At 46.7% G+C, this 25,981-nt stretch overlaps 1 protein-coding gene across 3 annotated transcripts in view; it reads right to left on the reverse strand.

The window, feature by feature from the left end:
- CNN3 (calponin 3) overlaps positions 1–25,447 on the reverse strand; it is a 33,123-nt gene extending 7,676 nt beyond the window's left edge. The window contains exon 1 of one of the 3 annotated variants that reach the window (XM_053592901.1): positions 25,002–25,447. In XM_053592901.1, coding sequence (XP_053448876.1) covers positions 25,002–25,352 — 351 coding nt within the window. In that variant the 5' untranslated portion in view covers positions 25,353–25,447. Of the gene's footprint in view, positions 1–23,764; positions 23,888–24,255; positions 24,478–25,001 lie in introns of those variants that run through there. The other 2 variants (XM_053592904.1, XM_053592902.1) reach the window with 2 other exon arrangements.
- Between the last annotated feature and the right edge of the window lie 534 nt (positions 25,448–25,981).

The raw sequence follows: 25,981 nt of genomic DNA on the forward strand, positions 1-25,981 counted from the left end.
ATGCAAAATTTTGAACAGCACATGGAGAAAAGCTGAGACCAAGAAAGTGAAAATAACCATCGCGATAAGACAGACTCCCATTTATGGCACACAGGAAATGACAAGGATTGATTTAATAGGCTATTATACTATGGCATCGGCCAGGATTTTAAAGATTAAGTCATTAATCACTGTATTCCAAAAAAAGATGGGGAGAGGATTCTGACATGTGAAACAATTTCACAAAGTATCTCAACCAGCCAGGGCTTATCATTCCGATGGTTTTGATGCCTGGAAAGTTCTGGTGTTTGCCTCCGATTCAGCCAAATGCAGCAGGTGATCACCAAGGGGACTGTCACAAACAGGCCAACATAAGGAACTAAGCCTACTGTCCTGATACGCACGTGTGATCTGTCCAGTCTATGAAAATTAGCTCGACTTAAAGAAGTGGTCAAGGTAAGGAGCTTCTATACCTGCTACATACTAAACACACACTTTCCTCAGTACTAAAGATTGTACTTAACAGTACAATTCTGAACTTCTTTTCATGTGGTCTCTATCTTATTAGACTCCTTACAGGAAGAAAAAAAAAAAACATTTAATTTGCTCTTGAGGGTGGTGCCTATGGCTCAGTGGGTAGGGCCCCAGCCCCATTCAAACCCGGCCCTGGCCAAACTGCAACAAAAAATAGCCGGGCGTTGTGGCGGGTGCATATAGTCCCAGCTACTGGGAGGCTGAGGCAAGAGAATCGCCTAAGCCCAGGAGTTGGAAGTTGCTGTGAGCTGTGTGATGCCATGGCACTCTACTGAGGGTGATAAAGTGAGATTCTGTCTCTACAAAAAAAAAAATAATTTGCTCTTGGATGCTTAGTGCCTAGCATTGTATGTGACACTGATTTAATAAAACTAAAAAGAAAAAATATCTTTTACTTGCAGAATTCTACAATAAAGGCAACTTACCAACACAGATGCTAGGCTATTAAATATGCTAGAACTAATTGCTCAACAGATTTTAAAAGACCCCTTCATAATAATAAGACCACAGACCTCAATTTTTTAAAGAATTCAAATAAAATGTAAACAAAATACTGTTAAAAATCACACACTTACGCTCTGACCTAGAGTCGATAAAGGGACTGGACAATCAGAGTTATTAGAATGAACACAGCTGGGGAATAAGAAATGCTGACCCATCACCTGCTTCCCATTCAGCATAGGTGAAAATGCCAAGTCCACACAGGCACCGCCCGGGGGATAGAGATCACGAGCTCGGGAATCAATTACAGACAGTACTGTTGGAAATGGAATGGAGGAAATGTTTGCTGTCCATAAGACACAACCAGGATTAGTTACTGAAAGACATGAAATGGCATCATGACATTTCAGTCATGAGGAGGTCCTTCAAGTTCTGGTCTGCAGCAGTTAAGGAGAAACCCAGCACAGCTATGCAAAATACCTGAGCACAGGACCTCAGGCTGCATTGAGATGAGAGAACCACGGGTCAGCAGGACCTGGACAGGCATGAAGCACGAGGCCAGCTGACCTTTAAGGCGCCCAATGGTGGACCTGGACAGGTATGAAGCACGAGGCCAGCTGACCTTTAAGGAGCCCAATGGTGAAAACCAGCACTGAGCCTTGAACACAGACTGTCATACTTGATCACCCTTTTCATGGAGAACTTTTATACTTCTATTCATTTCAAGGTAGAGAAAAGATCCTATTTCCCTGATTAAATATGTGGACAAGTCCATACTCCATGTTCCTCTCTTGCAGGGGCACCTACCCCCAGTCTGAGACATGGAGCGCATCATCAGACACCCCTTCCTGACGCTACCGTCAGTGACCCTCTCTTGCTCTCCCAAGGCTTCTGTTCTAAGAGAGGGCGAATGATTTCACTAATTACTCTGCCACTGACAACGATCACAATTCTTGATCCTCTGCAACCCCTGCCCTGAGTTAGAGAAATGGCTTTACAGCTTTGACAAAAGAGTGGGCAACTTATTTAAACTGTAGATTTACTTTAACGAGAATTCACAAAAGGAAATCCACAAGCTTATAAAGATAGTAACACTGTACAATGTTTCATGGATCACATTCGGTCTGGACGTTAGTTTATAAAAGACAGTTTTAAGTACAACGTAAGACTACCTAATGCGTGGTAATTACTGCCCCCTCGGACCGCCACTCCCTGAAAAACACGAGTCTATTTTTATTTCCTGCCAGTTTAGGTTATGTAAACTTCTGGAAGGAGGAAGAGGGAGGGAGGAGATGAAGACGCTGGAAGATTTTCGCCGCAGGGACATGACTGTTGCTGGAAAGCAGGAAGCAGTCATTACTACTATTACAGCTCAGATGGTCTCGGCTAATGTACCTCCAGCACATCACAGATCTACTTCTAAACGGCACCATTAGAAAAGGGAATAAATATTAAACTGGTAGACAAGCTTTTAAAGCCTTGACTATATTTTCACACTGGAGTCTTGTTCTAGGTGTCTAGGAAAATCCTCTGTCAGTTGGAGGGAGAGGTACAGAAGGGGACAGGCAGAGGAGGAGGAAATAGTACTTACTGAGCGTTAGCTATGGGGAAACAAACTAATCGTGAACTAATTTTTTTCATAAGTGATGGCACTCTCAACAGGGAGATGCATTTTGATAAATTTTAAGAAAAACGTACCATGTCAGGGTAAAAGGAGTTCAGCCTAGGCGCCAAACCTGCCCTATCTATCCTTGCTATGGGCCCTGGGTTAATCTATCTAGCATCTGATCCAACTCCTGTCTATACAAGAGAGAGGCTGAATTCAATGAATGCATTAGATCCCTTCCTACTCTAAGCTATACACACAATTTGGTCAAACACTGAAAACTGTGAAGACATATTTTCTCTCTTTTTTTTTCCCCTTAAATAGAGATAAAATTATATTGGAGGGGTTTGGGGATTTTTGCAGGATGGTGGTGATTCTTACACCAAGTGAGACCAATTAGTATTTTTAACCAGAAAAATATAAAAGCATACTTATGTTCCCTTTGCTTGAAATGTCTCAGAGATTCAGCACCATGCCTCAAACCACAAAAGTATTGCAGAGGCCAGGCGCCCAGCTACTTGGGAGGCTAAAGCAAGAGAATCGCTTGAGCCCAAGAGTTGGAACTTGCTGTGAGCTGTGACACTACGGCACTCTACCCAGGGCAACAAAATGAGACTCTGTCTCAAAAAAAAAAAAACAGGATTGCAAACCTAACTTGAAATATCCTAGTAGACTCCAGTAAGAAGTTTTCATCTTCTCCACAGACAGTTCTCATCAAGGAAGTGATGAGATAGAATCGAACATGGGGTCAGTGGACCTGGGTTCAAATCTTGACTCTAGCAAGGAGTGGTTGTGGGGTGGAGCTCTGAGCAGGCAAAGTTGTCTGAGTCTTACCATAAAGCTGCGGGCAGAGAAGGAATGTGTAAGCCTGCAAAACTCGAGGCCCCACATGATCAGCTAAAAATTAAAGCTAGGAATGCATCTGCGTCGAGTAACTGTTGGTTTTCACTTAGGTTAGGTTTCCTTTCTCTACCCAACTACTGCTAATGCTTTTGTTTTTCTTTGTTTGTTTTTAGCCATACTAATCTTCTCTGTATTGTTCCAATTTTAAAGTATGTGCTCCCGAAGAAGCTCTAATATTTTCCTAATAAGTAAGCTTTCTGCAGTCAAGCCAGCTAAACACTGTCTTTTAAAATCAAGGCACTGAGAGCAATTTTAAAAAGCTTTGACCAATAAAAATGATTTACTCTTTTCATCTAAGAGGCTTTAGTTTCTGAACATCAGGCAGAAAATGCTGACATTTTCTTCCTCATAACAAAAGAAAGCTTAAAACATTACGTAATCTTATCTCAGTAATACCTCATGGAAATTTCACTGTAATTTAATCATTATTTTTATTCTTCTTCAAGATGCATTTTACTTGACCTTGCCAAACTGCTTCCACACTTTCTGCCTGATTCCTTCAAATTCACGGGAGCCCCTCTCTTCCTCTCCTAAACACACAGGCATTTTGTTTTGTTTTTCCTTCCCACAGTGCTCTCAGCCCTGTCCATGACCAGGCACATGTGCAAAGGATCCAGGGGCCAAGGTGTCAGGGCTGCTCTGTAACATCCCTCGTGCCAAATACAATTCAAAATGCTGAGAAAATGAAGACTAAAAGCAAGCCTGCTGGGGCATTTGATATGGTTGACCATCCCCCTCCCATGCGGTGTTCTGTGGGCTCTGCTCGGCTTCTAATGCTGCTCTTCCATCTTCCTGTACCTGGGTCAGGGCTCATTGCGGGAGGGGACTCTCTCCTCACCATCACTGACAGAACCAGTTTGGGGTCACCCTTCATTTCCAATGTAAATCAGTCCTTTCTAGTTGCACTGATCTTTCTTTAGTCTTCACTGTCCTCTGTAGTTCTAAAATAATACTTGTTTTTTTAAATTCAAGGGTATATTAGTGTAGAGGACATGCATTCTGAATAGGGGTGATATTGCCCCAAACGGGGTGAAATCTGCTTCTTGGGGTAGATGGTGAGAAAAATCTTAAGACATTACAAAAACTTAGGAACCTCCAAAGTTCAACCTTGGAGGTTCTAGATAGAGGTATTAGATCCTGCAGGGGACAGGAAGCAAGTGGAGATAAGAAACACTGAGATCTGCTACGCACCTGTAGCTCAGCAGCTAGAGCGCCAGCCACATACACTGGAGCTGGTGGGTTCAAACCCAGCCCGGGTCGGACAAACAACAATGACAACTACAGCTAAAAAATAGCTGGGTGCCATGGCAAGCACGTGTAGTCCCAGCGACTTGGGAGGCTGAGGCAAGAGAATCACTTAAGCCCAGGAGTTGGAGGTTGCTGTGAGCTGTGACGCCACAGCTCTACAAAAGGCACCATAATTAGACTGTCTCAAAAAAAAGAAAGAAAGAAACACTGAGATCAACTAAAATGTTTAAGTCTCTCTTCACCTCTCTCCCCAAAACCACTCCCTTCCCACCAGTGAGCACCTCCGCATCAGCCAATTCTTGCAGACCCCGTGTGTGCGTTTGTATCACAGCCAGTCACATGTACAGCCACCCTGGACCAGGCTTCCCTCCAGAAAAAAGCACCAGCCCTGAGGCTCCGCCCATCCTCACAGATCTGATAAAAGCCTGCCAGCTGCTGAGAAACAGCCAAGCCCTTCCTGGCTCTGAGGTTTGAGAAGCTTCCCCCAGAGAATCCTCAGAAAGGGAGGCAGAGTTAAGAAGGGAAATCAAGCTTCAAAAACATTCCAACAATGGGTCCAAAAGCATGATTCCCGCACTGTTTTATGCTGCTTCTTGGTGTAAGCAGAGAGCCCAGTACAATTTGGAAAAAAGGGTGCACCTGTCCATCAGGTAGAGCAACGCTATTCAAGTACAAGAGCTGTCTCGTGGTCCCAATCACACCCAGGAATATTCTAGAAGGCACTGAAGAATGAAGACTGCTTGTCCGTCCAGATCACTGTCCCTGGTGATCCCATTCTCCCAAATTTCAGTTCTGCTAGAACTCTCACTAGGCTCCCTGTTTTGAGCCATGAGGATAATCCAGCACCACCCCAGACTGAGTAAAATCACATTTAGCGTCAGCTTCTCTTTGGAATGTTCCCTGTGTTTCCTGGATTCTTCCTTCAATGTCTTTCTCTCGTACTCCTTTCTGTCCTTCACTCAAATGGCTAGTGCATACCAGACACAGTTCATAGGCAAAGTTCCTGCCCTAAAAGTTTACATTCCAGCAGAAAGAGACAATAGTAAGTAAGGTGTGTTAAAGATGTTTGCCCTTGGGCAGCACCTGTGGCTCACTGGGTAGGGCACCGGCCCCATACACGGACGGTGGCGGGTTCAAACCCGGCCCCGGCCAAACTGCAACAAAAAATAGCCAGGCGTTGTGGCAGGCGCCTGTAGTCCCAGCTACTTGGGAGGCTGAGGCAGGAGAATCTCCTAAGCCCAGGAGTTGAAGGTTGCTGTGAGCTGTGATGCCACAGCACCCTACTGAGGGCGATTAAAAAAAAAAGTTTGCTCAAAAAAGTGTGTGTGTGTAAAAATAAAAGGAAAAGTGAACAATAGAGGCTACCACAGTCTTAAAACGGAAACCAAACAGATTTCCATCTTAATGTCAAGATGCCCCCTTCCCTTCTTCTTGTCATCTCTGGCGCTCTTGATATCACATGCAAGGACAAGTCAGCAACACTATTCACCTACCTTAAATCTCTCCCCCAATGGATCCTGTAAATACGTACTAAAGATCACATGCTTTGAAATGAAACTTCAAAAACTTACACTGTGGTCCCAATTCCAATGTGAGCTGGCTAAGAAACCTAACCCAGGTTATCCCATTTCTTGCAAGTGGTCTCCCCCCTTCCAAGACCACTATGAGGGCAAAGCCTGTTTCATAGGAAAGGGGCCCATCACCATACCCGATGCACAGAACAAACGTGCTCCATTTATATCAGAGGTTATTTCTGTACGGGGCTATAGCGCTCTCTGCCAACCAAACCTCCCTGCAACCTGCTCCTTCTATTGTCTGTGATGGAACAGACAACACGGAGAGCCCCGCTGCAGACAGGAGCGTGTGGGATGCTGGCCCCCACCACTGCCCACACCCATCTCCACCCTTCCCGATGCCTGCTCCTGCCTAGCTCTTCTACTTAGAATATTGTTGCCTCCCAAATTCTCATTTTCAGCTTGTTGCTGACTTTTAAAAAAAAGGATAAAGTGGCTCAACGCCTGTAGCTCAAGCGGGTAGGGCGCCCACCACATACACCAGAGTTGGCAGGTTTGAATCCAGCCTAGGTCCGCCAAACAACAACTACAACCAAAAATAGCTGGGCGTTGTGGTGGGTGCCTGTAATCCCAGCTTCTTGGGAGGCTGAGGCAAGAGAATCGCTTAAGCCCAGGAGTTGGAGGTTGCCGTGAGCTGTGATGCCACAGCACTCTACCCAAGACAACAGCTTGAGACCGTCTCCAAAAAAAAAAAAAAAAAGGATAAACCAACTACTTTTAAAAAGCAAGTTTGCAGCTCGGCGCCTATGGCTCAAACAGCTAAGGCACCAGCCACATATACCTGAGCTGGCAGGTTCAAATCCAGCCTGGGCCCACCAAATAATAATTAGATGGCTGCAACCAAAAACTAGCTGGGCGTTATGGCAGGTGCCTATAGTCCCAGCTACTTGGGAGGTAGAGGCAAGAGAATCACTTGAGCCCAGGAGTTGGAGGTTGCTGTGAGCTGAGATGCCACAGCACTCTACCCAGGGCGACAGCTTGAGGCTCTGTCTCAAAATAAATAAATAAATAATTTTTTTTTTTTTTAAAAGGTAGGTTTGGGCTGTGCCTGTAGCTCAGTGGTTAGGGCACCAGCCACATGCACTGGGGGCTAGTGGGTTCAAACCCGGCCCTGGCCTGCTAAACAACAAGGACAACTGCAACAAAAAAATAGCCAGGCATTGCGGCGGGTACCTGTAGTCTCAGCTACTTGGGAGGCTGAGGCAAGAGAATCACTTGAGCCCAAGAATTTGAGGTTATTGGGAGCTGTGATGCCACAGTACTCTACCCAGCGCGACAGCTCCAGACTGTCTCAAAAAAAAAAAAAAAAAAAAAAAAAAGGCAGGTTTGTATCTTGTGGGAGGCAGGAATGGGAATCCTAGAGACAACAGCTTTACATTTGGGACAATTATATCACAATACACCGCATGCATTCCTCAAGGGAACTATAGAATCAAACTCATCCAATGGTGTAAACTTGTTAAAGATTTGATAGGAAAAAACTAGACATTCATAAGCCATGGCACATCATGTTGGCCACATAAATAGGCATGAACTCTGAGAGCATTTTAAAGCCAGGTCCTTCTCCCAGAGGTGATGCCCTGTCTTCAAATCAAGTTTTCAGCACACAGCACCAGCCACAAACATGTATACCCTCCTGATATGTATATTCAGATAAATATGAAGAAACTAGACTCAATGTACAAATGTGTGAGAATGACAAGAAATTAAAGTTTTAAAAATAACTAAAGATGAGTTGGTCCAGTGCCTAAAGCAAAGAGTATAATAGTAGTAAAAAAATGCAGAATGTCAATTTTGCCTTATCTGTCTAGAAAATTACCTTCCGACTATAAAGGTTTAACTATAATAGATAAAAAATAGATAACTATTTAAAAATGGATTTTGAGGCCAGGCATGGTGGCTCACGCCTGTAATCCTAGCACTCTGGGAAGCCGAGGTCGGCAGATTGCTTAAGCTCATGAGTTCAAGACCAGCCTGAGCAAGAGTGAGACCCACATCTCCATTAAAAATGAAAAAATTGAGGCAAGAGGATCCCTTGAGCCCAAAAGTTCGAGGCTGCTATGAGCTGTGATGCCACGGCACTTTACCCAGAGTGACAGAGTGAAACACTGTCTCAAAAAAAAAAAAAAAAAAAAAAAAAAAAGATGGATTTTGAAAGTTCAAACTTAAACACAGAGGGAGTAAGTATGAAGGCTAGATTCCTGGGGGAATCTAGACTCAGAAATAACAACAAAGATGTGCGTATGGAACAGCTCATGTGAGAGAAACCTTGGCTAACAGCAGTAGTAATAAGAACCTAGTGATAGGGGGCGGCGCTTGTGGCTCAGTCGGTAAGACGCCAGCCCCATATACCGAGGGTGGCGGGTTCAAACCCAGCCCCGGCCAAACTGCAACCAAAAAAAATAGCCAGGCGTTGTGGCAGGTGCCTGTAGTCCCAGCTGCTCGGGAGGCTGAGGTAGGAGAATCGCGTAAGCCCAAGAGTTAGAGGTTGCTGTGAGCCGTGTGATGCCACGGCACTCTACCTGAGGGTGGTACAGTGAGACTCTGTCTGTACAAAAAAAAAAAAAAAATAGAACCTAGTGATAGTGATGGGCTCAGCAGCTAGGGAGTCAGCCACATACACCAGAGCTGGCGGGTTTCAACACAGCCCAGGCCTGCCAAACAACAACTACAACTAAAAAACAGTGGGCGTTGTGGTGGGTGCTTATAGTCCAAGCTACTTGGGAGGTAGAGGCAAGAGAATCGCTTAAGCCCAAGAGTTTGAGGTTGCTGTGAGCTGTGACACTACAGCACTCTACCAAGGGTGACATAGTGAGACTGTCTCAAAAAAAAAAAAGAGAGAGAGAGAACCTACCCAAAAGGCAAGGGTCTCTCCATTATTGCTTGAGGAGCCTGGTTGTCCTCCTAGAGTGGACTCCTGGTAACAGTGTGTAGCCGCAGTCACTGCTGGCAGCCACGTGGGTACACAATGGTGCTGGCACACCCAAGAACGGCTGCCCATGCGCCCTCCTTGAGGGTGGGATAGGCTCTTGTTCATCTCTGTACCCTAATATCCAAGCCTGGTGCACAGTGGGTACTCAACAAGTGATTTGTGACCCACTGATAGTATTACCGGACTAGGGAAATGCCTCAGATCTAAAGCTTGGTCCTGTTACACAGAGGCATCTGCATTTGAATGCTGCTGGGTCCTGTGGGCGTCACAGCTCCTTGATCTTCCAATCTAGTAATCTTAGATGGACCACTAGGGACATATTTGCTTTACTTTCTGATAAAGTCCCTATGTCTACAGTGCTCCTTAAGTCCAGTTTAGTAACCCTAGAAATGGGGTCCAGAAGGAAGGCCAAGCTCACTGTGCTGACTGACCATCACGGCTTGTAGTGATGTGTCGCTCAAGGCTGAGTTTGGTCTCTTCTGTTTTGGTCAAATTATTCAAGATATACAAGGGTTTGAAGATGCTGTGAGCTATGACACCACAGCACTCTACCCAGGGTGACAGAGTGAGACTCTACCGCCCAACCCCAATGTTCTTGAGTGAGCACTTGGCACATTCACCAAGATGAGTAAGTTAAAACTGAAAAATTCTCTGCCTTAAAAGCCAATGCTATCTTGGTCTACAGAGATCTACAATTTTTTTTATAAAATATGATTGTTTATCTTATCTGTTTAAATCATAGCAACCCATTAGACAGCCAACAGAGCATTATTTAAAATAGGTGTGTAAGGAGTACATGAGCTAAAACCTTCCACAATTGCCATCACCTACTTATAGAGAGGGGAAATCAAGTGGCCAAGTGATTATACTCCTTCTTTCTTTTTTTTTTTTTTGTGGTTTTTGGCTGGGGCTGGGTTTGAACCCGCCACCTCCGGCATATGGGACCGGCGCCCTACTCCTTGAGCCACAGGCGCCGCCCTATACTCCTTCTTTCTACAGGGACGTGCTTCGTCCACCTCGCCAGGGCACTGTGCTGATCATAACAGGAGTCAAGGCTGTAGTGTAGTAAGTAGGCTAAATGTATTTGTGGCACTACTATGATCTATTCTGAGTAATGCATCTAAAAGGGGATGCGATAAACTGACTTCAGTTTGTAGAAGGGGCAAACTAAGCAGTGAAAGGACCAGAAAAATCAGACACAGCCTGTTAGGAGCACCTGGCAAGTCAGTGGTTAACTTGGTATGACTTAGGAAGGACCCTGGAGCCTGGGGGAAACTCAGCTAACTCCTAAATTGCAAATTACACAGAAGAGGGACTTGTTTACTCTGGGTGACACCCAGAGGGCAGACCAGGGTACACACAGAACTATCAGGGAGATGGACTAAAGCAAAGAGGAATGGGAAAGTGTTCTGTGAGTGCCAACCAAGCCCCAGCAAGAGGATGGCTCGCAAGAGGGCTTGCTGGGGAACATTTTCCCACTGGGTCTTCAATTTTAGAGATCTATAGATCTATAGAGATTTTGCTGAAAGGGGATCTCAGCTGAAGCCCCACAGGTAAAAGAGATGCAAACACAGATGTTCAAGTTTTTGTTTTCTTTGTCTCAATGGCAGAATATTTCAGAGACTAGCAAACTTATCACTGCACTGGCAGATAGCAGCCATTTGCTGCTGCCCAGACTTTCGAGCACATGTCTCTTCAGCATGACTTTAGGTGCCTGCAAAATAATCTCTGGGGCCGGGTGGGGAGGCTCACGCCTGTAGTCCTAGCACTCTGGGAGGCAGAGGCAGGTAAATGCTTGAGCTCAGGAGTTTGAGCCCAAGAGTCTGAGGTTGTTGTGAGCTATGTTGATGCCACGGCACTCTACCCAGGGTGACACGGAGGGAGACTGTCTTAAACACACAAAAAACCAAAATAATCTCTGAGTCAGGCATATGATAAAACTAAAAAGTTGTCTTTTCCTTTTCCAGAATCACAGGGACGCTGCAGCAGCACTACGCTGTAGTCTTGGAATGGATGCCCCCATCAACTTCTACCATGTTCACATCAAAGGACGCTGGTCAGCCAAGGAAGGCGTGGAATCCATCTCAACCGGCCCAGAAGTTAAAGATACTGCTCCAAGAAGGAAATGGTCTCTACCGACCCAGGAAATCCTCCTCACTCACAGACCACTGACCACCTTCATCCAGTGCTCCCACCTGCCGGCCCTCAAATACCACACGCTCCCCTACCGTTAGCACTGGTGGGACAGCTGGGAAAGGAGCCCACGGGGAATGGCATCCCAGTTCCCCAGCACCCAGTAAACCCAGAACTCTTCTCAGAAATCCAGATCTAGATCTCAGATTTGGAGCGCCTTTTTCTCACCACAGTGGAATCTGTCCATTTACAACCAGCTCCAAACACAGTTGCAATACTCCATTTTCTTTTTCTTTTTTTTCCTTTCTTTCTTTTTTTTTTTTGAGACAGAGTCTCACTTTGTTGCCCTTGGTAGAGTGCTGGGGCATCACAGCTCACAGCAACCTCCAGCTCTTGGGCTTAGGTGATTTTCTTGCCTCAGCCTCCCGAGTAGCTGGGACTACAGGTGCCTGTCACAATGCCTGGCTATTTTTTGTTGCATTTTGGCTGGGGCCAGGTTCCAAAGCCCCCCACCCTCGGTCTATGGGGCCAGCACCCTACTCACTGAGCCACAGGCACCACCCAACACTCCATTTTCAATGTAGAATAGATGCTGGCTAGCGAGATTTCAGGGAGTCTTATGGATATACATTAGCTGTGTAAGATAGCACCACTTTCTTTCCCTCGTAAAAATGAGAGGATGTGACATTTCTATTAAAAAGTAGGATGGAATTTCCCATTTCCTTTCTAAAAGAAATTTCAACTGTGCCTCATGAAATTGCATGCAAAGATACATGATACCTTTTGAGACCCTAAGCAAAAAAGTATTTGGTTGGGTGGCACCTGTGGCTCAAAGGAGTAGGGCGCCGGCCCCGAATGCTGGAGGTGGTGGGTTCAAACCCAGCCCAGGCCAAAAAAAAAGCATTTGGTTTATTTGGCTTTAATGAGAAAGCATGAAAAATGATAAAGTCAGAGGTAAGGTTCAAAAACCTGCACACTGCCAACTCCCAAACAAATGCCACCAAAGGCAGGATGGACACAAACTGGAGCCCAAGCTTCTTATACGCAGAGACAAAAAACAAAATAAACAACTACACAATTCAGAGTTCCTTAAAGAGTCAACATGAACATGGTTCCCCCTTCCAGTCCTGAAGCCTGAAAGGACCATGTGATAAGGGCACAGGGGACTCCACACTGACCGGAAAGTCTACTCCACGTTTTACACGATTGCAATGCAATCTGAGGGCATGGAGGAGAGAGAAAATAATCCCCTCTGGGCACCGCATCTCCCATACGGCCTCTCTGAGAATATGTTGTAAACGTTTGCTACAGACAACCAGGCACAAACAAAAACCCCCAACCTTCCGTTCTTTCCAGATCAAGGACCATGGAATTAGAAGAGCGAACAAGTGCCCAGGCTGCAGCGGCCTCAGCAGCTGAAATCAACAGCGTGTTCCACACACAGGCCTTGGCCTGGACCATCTCATCTCCTGTGCCCGTCACCATCAGTCACCAGTGACTCCAGAACAAGGTCAGCAGCAAAGTAACACCCCATTTCACATGAGAAGAACAACAATGGCAAAGGAAAAGAAGCCTTCTTTTTTTAAACTTTTTTTTTTTTTTGAGACAGAGTCTCAAGTCTGTTGCCCAGTCTAGAGTGTCATGGCATCAGCCTAACTCAACAGCAACCTCAAACTCCGGGGCTTAAGTGATCCTCCTGCATCAGCCTTCTGAGTAGCTGAGACTACAGGTGCTGCCTCAATACCCAGCTAATTTTCTCCATTTTTAGTAGAGGTGGGGGTCTCACTCTTGCTCAGGCTGGTCTGGAACTTCTGAGCTCCAGTGATCCACCTGCCTTAGCCTCCCAGAGTGCAGGGATTACAGGCATGAGCCACTGCACACAGCTTTCTTACACCAGTGCTCAGGACTGTGCTTTCACAGTCCTCTGCCTTTCCCCTCCTTTCAGGGGAACCCCCCCAGACACCCCCGCAGCTCTGCTCCCACCCTTCCCACTCGCCACCTGTACCCAGCCCTTCCCTTTGCTCGGCCCCTCAATGGCACAGGCTACCCAGTCTTGTGTGAAACAAGCAAACCTTTGATTGAAGCTGCTGCCGGCCTCAAACACTGCTCTGTTTCTCTTTTATTTCATGCCAAGCCTCTCCATTTCCTCACTTAGTACTCCCTTCTAACCCCTGGAAATTTGCTGTACTGAAGATGATCTCTCAAAAGGTCACCAGTGACCTCTCAGCAGCCAAATCCTGTAGCCTGTGTCCAGTCCTCCTCCTGGCCTCTCTGCAGCACACAGCATTTTCCTGAAGGCCCTGCCATCTCTCCTCCTCTGGCTTCTTGTTAAAGGATATTGTCCTGGGACTGCTCGCGCTGGCCTACCCTTTCCAGACTCTGCACCCCTCTCCCGTTCCCCATGAAAGAAGCCAATTCTCCCGGAGCTCTGGCCTCAGATTAAAATGATTGGAGCTCTGGCCTCAGATTAAAATGATTAGGAGCACGGGCTCCGGAAACTGAAAGCTGGGTTAGAATCCCACCCCACCAGGTATCGAGTTTCCTCTGCTTCAGTTTCCTCACCTATAAACCAAAGATCATTAGTAGAACAGGGCTGTTGGGAAGAGTCAATGAGTCAATTCATGTAAATTGTAAGAACTAAATAAACGTTGACCCTTATCCTTCTGTCTGTGCTTCACTGGCCATTCCTATCCAGATACTAGAAGGATTTCCTCCTTTAAATTCAATATATCATAAAAAATCAGTTATTTGATGTGATTTAATTGCCATTTTGATGAGATTATGATGCTGCTGACTAAGCTTTCAATTTAAAATACCACTTATCAAATAATGTAAGAAAGAGAAACCTTCTCCCACACTGAGCCTCACCCCACCACAGCCAACTCCCACCCGAGTCTGGCTGTGAGATGGCGAAGGGATGGCAGATGTTACAGATAATATATGTGACTTGATAATTAAGAACTAAAGCAGTCTTGGCGCCTGTAGCTCAGCAGCTAGGGCGCCAGCCACATATACCAGAGCTGGCAGGTTTGAACCAGCCCAGGCCCGCCAAACAACAATGACAACTACAACCAAAAAAATAGCCGGGAATTGTGACGGGTACCTGTAGTCCCAGCTACTTGGGATTCTGAGGCAAGAGAATCGTTTAAGCCCAAGAGTTTGAGGTTGCTGTGAGCTGTGATGCCACCGCACTCTACCGAGGACGACATAGTGAGACCCTATCTCAAAAAAAAAGAACTAAAGCAAGTGACAGGACCTGATTTTTATAGAGCAATTTGGCAATACCTAACATACATTGAGATGCTAAGTCAAAAGTTACACACTTTCCCACACAATTGCTTTAAAGGAAGTAGCCGTCAGTAGGGAAACAGTGAGTAAGTAATGGAAATTCCTACAACAGACTATAATTCAGTTTCTAACAGGGTCAGATGACATCCAAAGCAGTACAAGTGGCTGGGGTAGGGAAAAGGGATATAAGATTCTTTCACTTTACTTTTGTATTTGAGGACTATTTGCAAAAAGAGAAGAGGTTCTCATAAGCAAGGAAGTGAGGTGAAGATACTGGCTTCACGCAGAGCTGACCTGTCCAAAGGCTGGGGGCTCAGCAGGGATTTGGACTCGGATCTGGCTCCAAAGTCAAAGCCTATTCCACCACTGGGTGTTCCCTATTCAAATGACCCAACCAATCTGGGACAGGAACTCTCTATGCCATATATAAGCTTAGCACAGGCCCCTGTACCACTTCCCTGCAGAGGCTTAGCTCTGGCTTAACATAAAGTCCTTTAACTCCCGGAGAAGTGGAAATACATCTGAAAGTACCCACTACCAGTATGGCTGTGTCAGGCTGATGCACACTGAATATGCTGCCCAGTTAAAGAGAGCATTGATTCAAACCAGCCCACAGGAATCTCGAGGGCGTTGCCAGCATGGTTCAAAAGTTCATAATAAGATATTTGGCTAAGATGTCTCAGATTAAAAACACTTTAACTCTTCCATTGGCCCCATTAAAGAGTAGTCTTCTGCCACATACATGCTTTGGACAGCACTGTAAGACTACAGGAAAGGGTGGGAAGCAGGAAAAGAAGGGTGAGGGGGACCAAGCCTAGAGAAGAAGAAAATTAGAAATGAAAACCTGGGCCAGGCACAGTAGGTCACGCCTGTAATCCTAGCACTCTGGGAGGCCGAGGCAGGAGCAATGCTTGAGTTGAGGAGTTTGAGACCAGCCTGAGCAAAAGCAAGACCCCCATCTCTACTAAAAAGAAAAAAAAAAAAGAAAAGAAAGAAAGAAAGAAAAATAGTGCGTTGGGGCCCATGCCTGTAGACTCAGCTACTTGGGAGGCAGAAATAGGAGGATCACTTGAGCCCAGAAATTTGAGGTTGCTGTGAGCTGTGACGATGCCACTGCACTCTGTCTGGAGCAACAGAGCAAGATTCTGTCTCAAAAGAAAAAGAATTAAAACTTGACTGGCAAAGTATGCATCTGTGTGTATGTGTGCATGTGCGTGAGAGAGAGGGAGAGGAAGGGAGGGAGGTAAGGGTTCTTTTTAAATATAACATCCAGACCTCTGAAAAAAGATAAGGAAAAACCAGAAGCAAATACATCACGGTGTTCCAAACAGAGATTGGGAACATTCGAGGGAAGACATCCAGCCACAGGGGGACTCTGAAGAGCAGCCCTGGGGTTCCAGCTCACCTGCCAATGGCCAGGGACTGCAATGAGCCTGCAGTGTGATGCTGGATGTACCTATAATTTCTACACTCGATTAGAAGTATAATATGATTGCTGTTGCTATTTTTTGCATTCAAAGTGGAATCACATGTTGGAATTAACCAACAGCATGAGGGAGCCTCGCCACACGTGGTACTGATTATTTTCTCTCCCATTTCCTCCCATGAGAAACAAAAGGAGAGAAGGAAAAGTGCAATACTAAAGCACTCTCTAGCCGTTTGTGGAGCTGCATTTCACTAAGGCGGGCTGAGAAGCTGAGGCAATGGAGAAAGACCCATGTCCAGACATTTGGGAGGGGAGCGGTGAAAGAAACAACGGCTCCCTATGCAGCCTCTCCACAGCCAGAGTCGCCTAGAGAACTCTGGAGGGAGAGAAGGGGGAAACAGCCATCAACGTGTAGGTTAAGGTTACGACTCACCCAGAAGAGTCTTTCCAGGCACAAAGATCTCCTCTAAACTAAGAATTACACAAACTTGCTTCACACAGGCCTGGGCAGTGCCTTTGTAAGAACAGTTAAACTGAAGGCCTCGTGTGAGGAGCAAAATTCAAACACTCAAAAATAAATATGGTAACTAGTCAGCTGAGAAAAAAATACGAGTCCAATCTGAAATCAAAAGATGTGTCTTATTTAAAAGTAATCAACCTTTTAGGTAGAAAAAGCAGAATATTACCATGTCTAGAAAGCAAGACCTGGGCCCTGAGGGCAATGCAGAAAAAACAGAGCAGGAACAGAGACCTCCAGACTTCAGTCCTGGGTAAGGACCCCGCGGCAGGTCACAGATCACACACCTAACACAGAGACTAAACAGGGGGTAACTGCTTCACTGAGAAGCTCCAAACCCAAGACCCAGCCTACTCAGCACAGAAAACCAGCCAGCAACATGGAACAATGTCTAACATTTATATAACACGGACTTCTGGCTCCAGGCATTACTCTAAACCAGGCGTCCTCAAACTTTTCAAACAGGGGGCCAATTCACTGTCCCTCAGACCGTTGGAGGGCTGGCTATAGTTTAAAAAAAAACTATGACCAAACTCCTATGCACACTGCACATACCTTATTTTGAAGTAAAAAAACAAAACAAGAACAAATACAATCACACTGCCTCATGTGGCCCACGGGCCGCAGTTTGAGGATCCCTGCTCTAAAGGCTTTACATGGATTATCTATCTTAATTATTTCTACCAACAACCCTGGAAAGGTATTACAACGTCTTCATTTTACAAAGGAGACAGAGAGGTTAAGTCACTTGCTGAAGTCCACAGGAAAATTTAAGATCAAATCAGAATATGGTTAGAATCAGAACTAAGATTCCAACCCAGTCCCCACTGGCCACCTTCTTAACTTCTAGGTTCTACACTCTCCCTGGTAAGAGTCTTGGATGACACAATTTCACTAAGGTTCAGATGGTCATAGATTTTTTTAATAAAGTTAACAAGATATTTTGTATTTTCTGTACTAAATGAGGACCCCAAAATTGTATAAGCTTCAATCTCCACAAGCAAACCGGATAGATCTGTGGGCTCCAGAAATCCTTAAGAAAAATCTAAGGATGGAAGTACATATAAATAATAATAAAGAGCCCACTGATGGCTATAAAATGAGTTCAGAGTTAGGGAGAACCCATGCACGCAGTATATGCTATAGAAGGCTAATGCCTAGAGCAAAACAGGACTTGCCCCCAAATTCCAAGGACACGCTTCCTCCCACTGTCACCCAGTCTTACTGAGAAGGAAAATAAAGCACTTCCTCACTCTCCATATGATGGAGATGACAAACTGGATACAATGGTGATAACTACCCAATTCCGCTTCCTTTTCTTTCTTTCCCCTCCTTTTTTTGTTTGTTTGTTTTTTCTGACACAGAGTCTCTGTTGCCCCAGGGTAGAGGGCTGTGGCCTCACAGCTGAGGGTAATCTCAAACTTCTGGGTTCAGGTTATCTTCCTGCACATTATATCAGGCGGCAGGGACAGGAAGCACTAACTCTCATCTCACCCTGGAAGGGAAACAGACATCATACAGGGGGAAAAGGATATGCCTCTGGTTGATATTAGTATTAGCGACGTTCCCTATCAAGCTTATTTTTGAAATCTAAATCTGGTTAGAGACAGAGAATACAATTTCCACAAATAGGAGTGTGTAAAAGCTATAGGTCGTGGGAGAGTGAGCTGATAACGATCCTTGTCTCATGCTCCAGTGTAAATGAAGTTCAGCATTTTAAAAAGAAAACATGCTACCTCTTCTCATTTCAGCAAAGTGTATCATCTTCTTCTTTTTTTTTTTTTTGAGACAGAGTTTCACTATGTCGCCCTGTAGCGTCATAGCTCATGGCAACCACAACTCTTGGACCCAAGCAATTTTCTCGCCTCAGTCTCCGGAGAAGCTGGGACTACAAGAGCCCACCACAACGCTCAGCTATTTTTTGGTTGTAGTTGTCATTGTTGTTTAGCAGGCCCGAGCTGGGTTGGAACCCACCTGCCTCAGTGTATGGGCTGGCACCCTAACCACTGAGCCAGTGAAGTATATCATCTTTTTCTCTTTTGGTCAAACAGGAAAACAAAACCTAAAACAAACAGCAACGGCCAGTCCCTATCAGGAGAAAGACTCTGGGCCAGATGAATGGCCACTTCTCCAGTGGTAGTCAGGAAAATGCAGGCATGGACAAAGCTTTGTAGAGGCCACCCCTACCATTCCTTTCTAACTTGTGAGTCTAAGAAAGATGTTGCGTGACGGGAGATGCGAACAAACAGCAGCTTTGCCGTGGGTGTAAACTCGCTCCTGTAATTATTAAGTCAAGAAACAGACTACACAAGATGGGATGGCGTGTAGCGAAAATCTTTATTCAGGGTTTTGATTTTATACTTTTCTAGTCATGTACACACTAAATCTATCATCTGTTAGTTCCATCATTATCTTATTTTACCTATTTGAAATTAACTTGAAAGGAAATATTTTGTTATCATATTAATACAATCACTTTTGTAGTAAACCTCTTCTTCTAAACATTGACTAATTTCTGAGCAGGTATCTAAATAAAGATCACAAAGAAGAAAGTAGCCACAGGGCAACAAGAGTTAATGGAAGAATATCTTCAAGCCTTCACTCAGTTTACTCAGTATGAAGTAGGATGTTTATTTCTAAATATTATCCTACAAAAGAACCCAGCCAAAGAAGAAATTACCTTAGCCAAAGTTATCAATGTAATATTAACTATTGACTGCTTAGGAAAAACAAACTATTATAATCACATCATCCTTCAAAAACATCACACTTGCACTACAGAATTCTTATGTGGGGTACTTTAACAAGGTTAATCTCCAATTTGTAATTTCTAGAGGTAGCAAAATCTAATTCTGATGGATAAATTCATTAAATCAACAAATTGCTAAGCATCTACTATGTGCCAAACTGTACTGTAAAGTATAGATCTTGAGATACACCAGTGAATAAAGATCCTTACCTCTGGTAGGAAGAAACTGATAATAAACCAAGACAATTTTTAATTAAAAATGTATTTCTACACTCTGGGAGGCCAAGGTGGGTGGACTGCCTGAGCTTAGAAATTCAAGATCAGCTTGAGCCAGAGCAAGACCTTGTCTCTAAAAATAGCTGGACATTGTCACAGGTGCCGGCAGTCCCAGCTACTTGGGAGGCTGAGGCAAGAGAATCGCTTGGGCCGAAGAGTTGAGGTTGCCATGAGCTATGACACCACAGCACTCTACCAAGGGCAACAAAGTGAAACTTTTTTTTTTTTTGAGACAAAGTATTTTTAAATATTAAAGTTAAAAAAACAAAAAGCTAAACCCATCTATGCTTTTTCTTTTTTTGGAGACAGTCTCTCTCACTCTATCACACAGGCTAGAGTGCCATGGCATTATCACAGATCACAGTAACCTCAAATTCCTGGGCTCAAGACATCATCTTGCCTCAGCCTCCTGAGTAGCTAGGACTACAGGCATGTGCCACCGCACCCAGCTAGTTTTTCTATTTGTAATAGAGACAGGTTCTCATTCTTGCTCAAGATGGTCTCAAACTCCTGAGCTCAAGCAATCCACCTACCACAGCCTCCCAGAGTCTAGGATTACAGGCATGAGCCACAGCCTTTTACCAAGATTCCGATGCTCTAGCAGCAAGACAAAGCAGACCTCCTCAGGGTGTAACTTGTAGCTACGTACAGTCACCCTGAGGTTATTGTGATCAGAGGTCCCCTTTGAGCAGCTGCTTGTTCAAAAGTCACTGGGTAGACAAGCTGGGAGGATCCCACAGGGTGCGGGGTCCTATCTAATTATTATCCTATGACTGTTTCATTTGCTCTTCAATGCCATATGATTTTAATAAGTTTTACAAAATGGTTTTCGGGTGTTGAGGAATACCACTTTGTAACCAAGAAGACTCTGTGAGAAGCTCCTTCGCTCAAATCCCATATTGCTCGAATCACACATTCCGAGAGAAAACTATAAGAATATGCATTCCAACTCCATTCTTCTTAATACTTCAATCAGCCTCCTCCCCAAAAACATAACGAGGTGGGATTATTTCAGCTTCCCTCCTCCCCATCCTCCCCCATCCTTTTACTTTCCCTGACACCTAATGAAAGTCCCCATAGCATTTGCTCTAAATCTGTTGAGGACGTGCTTCAGTGCATCCTCAACTTTAGGGGGGAACTGCCCTGATTCCAGCATTTGGTTCAGAGTCAAGGAAATGCTATGCTTCCCTTGAGGACCTGTTTATGCTTTTTCATGGCTTAAGAGACACAGAGCTGTTTTACTTCTCATTTGCATTACCCAGATGGATTCAAAGGCCTGCCCCCCCCCTGTACAATACCTGCAGGACCCATCACCTTAAGAGTGTTTCCATCCTCTTCTGAACCATCCCCAGCAGCATCTACATTTTCCCTAGCCCTTCACTCTCTCACGTAGACTGCAAGTTATTGATCCATTTTTTTTGTTCTACTGTTGTTATTACAGAGACTTGTTCACAGCGTCCAGGCTAATTCTAACATTTTAGGCTGTTTCAAACATCTTCTTGCTATTAAAAAGTTTGTGTGTTCTGCCCATGTATTATATAATCTTCACAGTGCCTTGAAGTTCTCCCCCAAAATTTTACTGATTAGAAATATTGATCAAACACTTCCTCAATTCACTGATGAACTACTTTCACAGGTAGAATATAAGACCAAAAGCTCTTACTACAAACTTAATACTTAAAGAGACAGGGACATACAAATCCAAGAAGGATAATACCGATCACTTTCTTTTTCTTTCTTTTTTTTTTTGAGACAGAGCCTCAAGCCCCTGGGTAGAGTGCTGTGGCATCCCAGCTCACAGTAACCTCCAACTCCTGGGCTCAAGCAGTTCTCCTGCCTCCGCCTCCCAAGTAGCTGGGATTATAGGCATCTGCCACAACGCCCGGCTATTTTCTGGTTGCAGCCATCACTGTTCTTTGGCAGGCCCGGGCTGGGTATGTGGCTGGCGCCTTAGCCGCTTGAGCAACAGGCGCCAAGCCCCAATCACTTTCTATTGCTAAGCACTAATAGCTATAATGCACATAATAGTCATTGAGTACTTACTGTAAGCCAGACACATCTCCACAACACATTTGGAGGTGGTAACTAACATTCCCCTCCCTCCCCCATTTTACAGAGTAGGAAACCATGTCAAATAACTGCCCAGGATCAGACAAGGCAGTAAGTGGCAGAGGGACTAGAACCCAGGTATGCAGGACTCCCAGGTCTACTCCGTAATGCCTCCCTCTCACTTTGGTAAATGAAGTTTGGGGATGAGGGGACCTAGCACTCAATCACCGTATCAATATCAATTATGCAATACACAAAGAAAAACAGGAAGGAAAGAAAAGGTGTCCTACCAAGCAAAGTCAAAGTTCACATTTCAATATACCCACCCTTCACTCTGCACTCCGGAACCCTTGGTCAAAATGCACTATCTCAGCCAGGCACAGTGGCTCATGGCTGTAATCCTAGCACTTTGGGAGGCCCAGGCAAGAGGATTGCTTGAGGCCAGGAGTTCAAGACCAGCTTGAACAAGAGAGATGCTGTCTCTACAAAAACTAGAAAAGTTAGCTGGTGTGGTAGCAGCACTGGCCTGTAGTACCAGCTACTTAGGAGGCTGAGGCTACAGGATCACTTAAACCTGTGAATTTAAGGTTCCAGGTAGCTGTGATGATTGCACTGTAATCTAGCCCCTGTCCTCCAGCTCAGGGTGTTAAAGCAAGACCCTGTCTCAAGGAGAAAAAAAAAAAAGCACCATCTCACATAACGATCTTATTAATATTTGATTTCCAAGCCCAGAACAGATCAAATCAGAAACAGCATTACATGAATAATCAGAACGTAAAGTGACAAGTGGATGGCAAAAATTGGGGGGTGGCGAGGAACACACAGACTTGTATAAAAGAATATCCCTAAGTACTGCTCTATATGAAAACATCACATTTAGAGTTAAAAAAAATCTTAGAATATTCCATCTTCTGTGACCTTGAGCAAATTACACCGTTTCTGAGCTTCAGTGTACCATCCATAAATGATATTGGATAATCCCACCAATCCTCCCTACCTTACAGTACTGCTCTACTATTATGATCAAAAGACTTCCTATAAAAGAACAGTATAAGAAAAGACCTCATAAATTAAACAGGTCATTAAAAAATGGGTTTGGCGGGCTGCACCAGTAGCTCAGGGCTAGGGTGCCAGCCACATACACGGAAGTCAATGGGTTCGAACGCAGCCCAAGCCACCTAAACAACAATGACAACTGTAACAGAAAATAGCCAGGTGTAGTTGTGGGCGCCTGTAGTCCCAGCTACTTGGAAGACTGAGGCAAGAGAACTGCTTAAGCCCAGGAGTAGCCCAGGAGTTGGAGGTTGCTGTGAGCTGTGATGCCACAGCACTCTACCTAGGGTAACGTAGTAAGGCTGTGTCCAAAAAAAAAAAAAAATGGGTTTGGTGCTTAAAAGGATAGACATACAGTGTTTATTAACTAACTTTCTAAAGGTTCTGAAAACTGAGGGTTTGCTGTTTTTTACCATTTATAATAATTCTAGCAATCTAGCCTCAGTCTGTGCACTTCTTTGGGTGTGCTCAATAAGAGAGAAATGGGAAGAAACTGCTACAGTAGTCAGCAAATAGAAAATTAGCGTGGATATTAACATCTGAAGAAAGTGAGTCACTTGAAGGACTGCCAAAGTTCTCAGTACCTCATTTACAATGCAAAAGGTAGTAAGGAGATTCATCTGCTGCCAGCCAAGATTTGCTGGGGCAAATTACAATTAAGGCAACAAGCCAGGCCAGGGTATTACTGATTTCCTCTGAAAGCCTTCCTAAAACTCATTTTGTAAACCTTGGAAGGAAGGGAACAATAGTTTGCTACAAAGTGTTCAGCTGGTGAAGTTTATACTCAATCCCATACAAACCACTCACCTTTCTGTTCTTTAAAAAAAAAAAATGTTTAGGAAACTGTTTTCTAATATGGGCAGCACGTTTGAAAGGCTACAAAGACCTAAACGATCCAATTTTAGATACAAAGACTGAAATCAATCCCTGGCTTCAAAGACAGTTCAAAATCTATTAACAACTAAATTATATAGTATGATGCGTAGACTAAGCGAGAGCCACAGCTCCCGCCCGGGGTTTGACCACAGCGCGCCTCATTACCCCGACATAATTCACCTCGCCCCGTCTGCGCCCGCAGCCCAGGGATGTCACAGATCGGACAAGGCCGGTGCGTTCTCCCGGCGGCCGGACGGCGAGGTGGCGGTCCTGACAGCCTCGGCTCCCGGGAGGTCACTGGGAATCAAACCACAGCAGCCCTCCTTTGTGGCGCTCTGGCCAGTACAGCAAAAAGGAGACAATGAGCGTTCTGTGCGCAGTTCCGCGCCGATTGGCTGGTCTCTCTCCCCCAGAAACCCCTGATGTCATGGGCTTGGAATGCAGGGAGGGAGGAAGGAAGGAGAGGATTTGGGGAGGGGGCCGCCTCTCATCTCTTTCCCAGGTCAAACGTCCCAAAGATAAACCCAGGGCATTCTTATGCCCAGTGGAAAAGCTGAGCGTCACCAAATCCCAAGACTCCAAATTACAACCCGCCCCAGCAAATAAACCCTAAACAAAAGCAACCCGCAAAAATATTCCTTGATATCGTCAAACTCTAACGTCCTACGAACTTCTGGGTGTCTACAGCAGATGGAACTCCCACGGCGGCGCGCTCGGGCTTTGTTCCCGTCTCCCGCAGAGCAGCAGCGATGCGCCTCTAGGCGCCGGGACTCTGGAACCTTAGGGGTCCCGGACCGGCTCCCGCTCCTCCGCGGGCCCTGGATCGGGGGTACACTCAGCGGTCTCTTTTCCTTGAAGGAGACGAGGAACAATGAGAAGCCCGCGTTAGCCACGTAACCGCCTAACTCCCAGCTGCATTTGGCCGGGGAGTTGAGGCGGGAGGAGGCGTCGGGCCCGCCCGCAGCCCGGGCCGGGCCGGGAGGACGGCGGGGGCCGCGGCGGCTGGACGGGTCCCCAAGCGCGCGAACCGGCCCCGCCTAAGGGCGAAGGACCGCGTAGGAGCGCCCCCTTTCCGGAGGGGCGCATCCTGCAGACACGGAGCAGCCCCCGCAGCCAGAGAGCCCGGCGTCGCCAGATCCCAGGCGCCTGGGACCCCACCGCCCGCCGCTAGTCTGGCCCACCGCGCGGGAACAAAGCCAGGAGAGCGCCCAGGAGCCGGCCCCGAGCCCGGGACGGGGCGCGAGGGGAAGTTGCAACGACGCTCGCGCCGCCTGGACATCTCTGCACTAAGACAGCGAGGCATTCGAGGCAAAGCGTGTGGGGCGCAGCGCAGCCCTGCGCCATCCCAGTCCCAGGGGGTCCCCGGGTCGCCCTCTCCGCCCAGGGGTACCGCCAACCCGCCACAGTCCGGGCGTACCTTGTTCTTGACCTCGGCCGAGAGCCCGTAGGAAGGGCCCTTGTTGAAGTGGGTCATGGTGGTTCGGGCGGCGGGAAGAGGCTGCACTCGGGGCCGGGGGTCTATGGCACTGGGCTTCCCCGCTCCTGGCTCCGAAGAGTGACCGCCGCGGAGATGCTCGGCGCTGGCTCGTCTGGGCAGCGCGGGGTCGGTCACGGCAGCGGGGCGTGGGCAGCGCCTGGGCGACTCGGTCCGACGGGTCCCGCAGAGCCTCTCGGTCCGCTCCGGAATCCCGCTGGCTGCCTCGGCCGCTGCGCGCACCGCGGCTCCCCCACGAACTGCCCCCACCTCCTCCTCGAGGCCTGCGGGCATTGGCCGCCGAGCCCAACCAATGGAGGGCCGCCTCCTCCCGCCTCTGCGGCGAGGGGGCGGCGCGGCCAATTGAAGGGCCGCGGGCGCCGCGCTCCCTCCCTGCGCGGGTCCCAGGCCCCCGCCCCAGCCCTCACGCCACCGCGGCCGGCGGCGAGGCGGCCCCACCTCCCGGCTGGGCCCAGCGGACAGGGGCCCGGCCCCGCCCCCGCCCCCGCCGCCGTCCCCGGCGCCGAAGGGCTTCCAGCCGCCGGGGCTCACGTCAACTTCCAGGCATCCTCCGCGACTCTCGGTAGGCCGAGGGAGAGAAAGCCCACCGGGCCTAGCCGGCCGCTGACCCGGCCCCTCCGTCTGCCTCCTCCCGGCGCGGGGCCCAATACGCCCAACTGCAGGGCCTGGCCCCTCCGCCCGCTGCTGGAACCTTCAGGAGCAACCTCGAAGGCCTGGGCCAGACCCAGAGCCAAGAGGGGCCTCCACTGACACCTGCTCCCTCCACCTCACCTCGTAGCCCCCACACCTGTCGGTCTGACCTCTACCCAGCTGCCACCACGGGAACAGTCAGGGCTTTGGGCCAAATTCGAGCTCACTCTGTCTAAACCTATAAATGCAGTGCTAAAAAAGCTGGTGCCTTG

This window comes from Nycticebus coucang, chromosome 5 (assembly GCF_027406575.1).
Source record: "Nycticebus coucang isolate mNycCou1 chromosome 5, mNycCou1.pri, whole genome shotgun sequence".
Classification (NCBI taxonomy): Eukaryota; Metazoa; Chordata; class Mammalia; order Primates; family Lorisidae; genus Nycticebus; species Nycticebus coucang.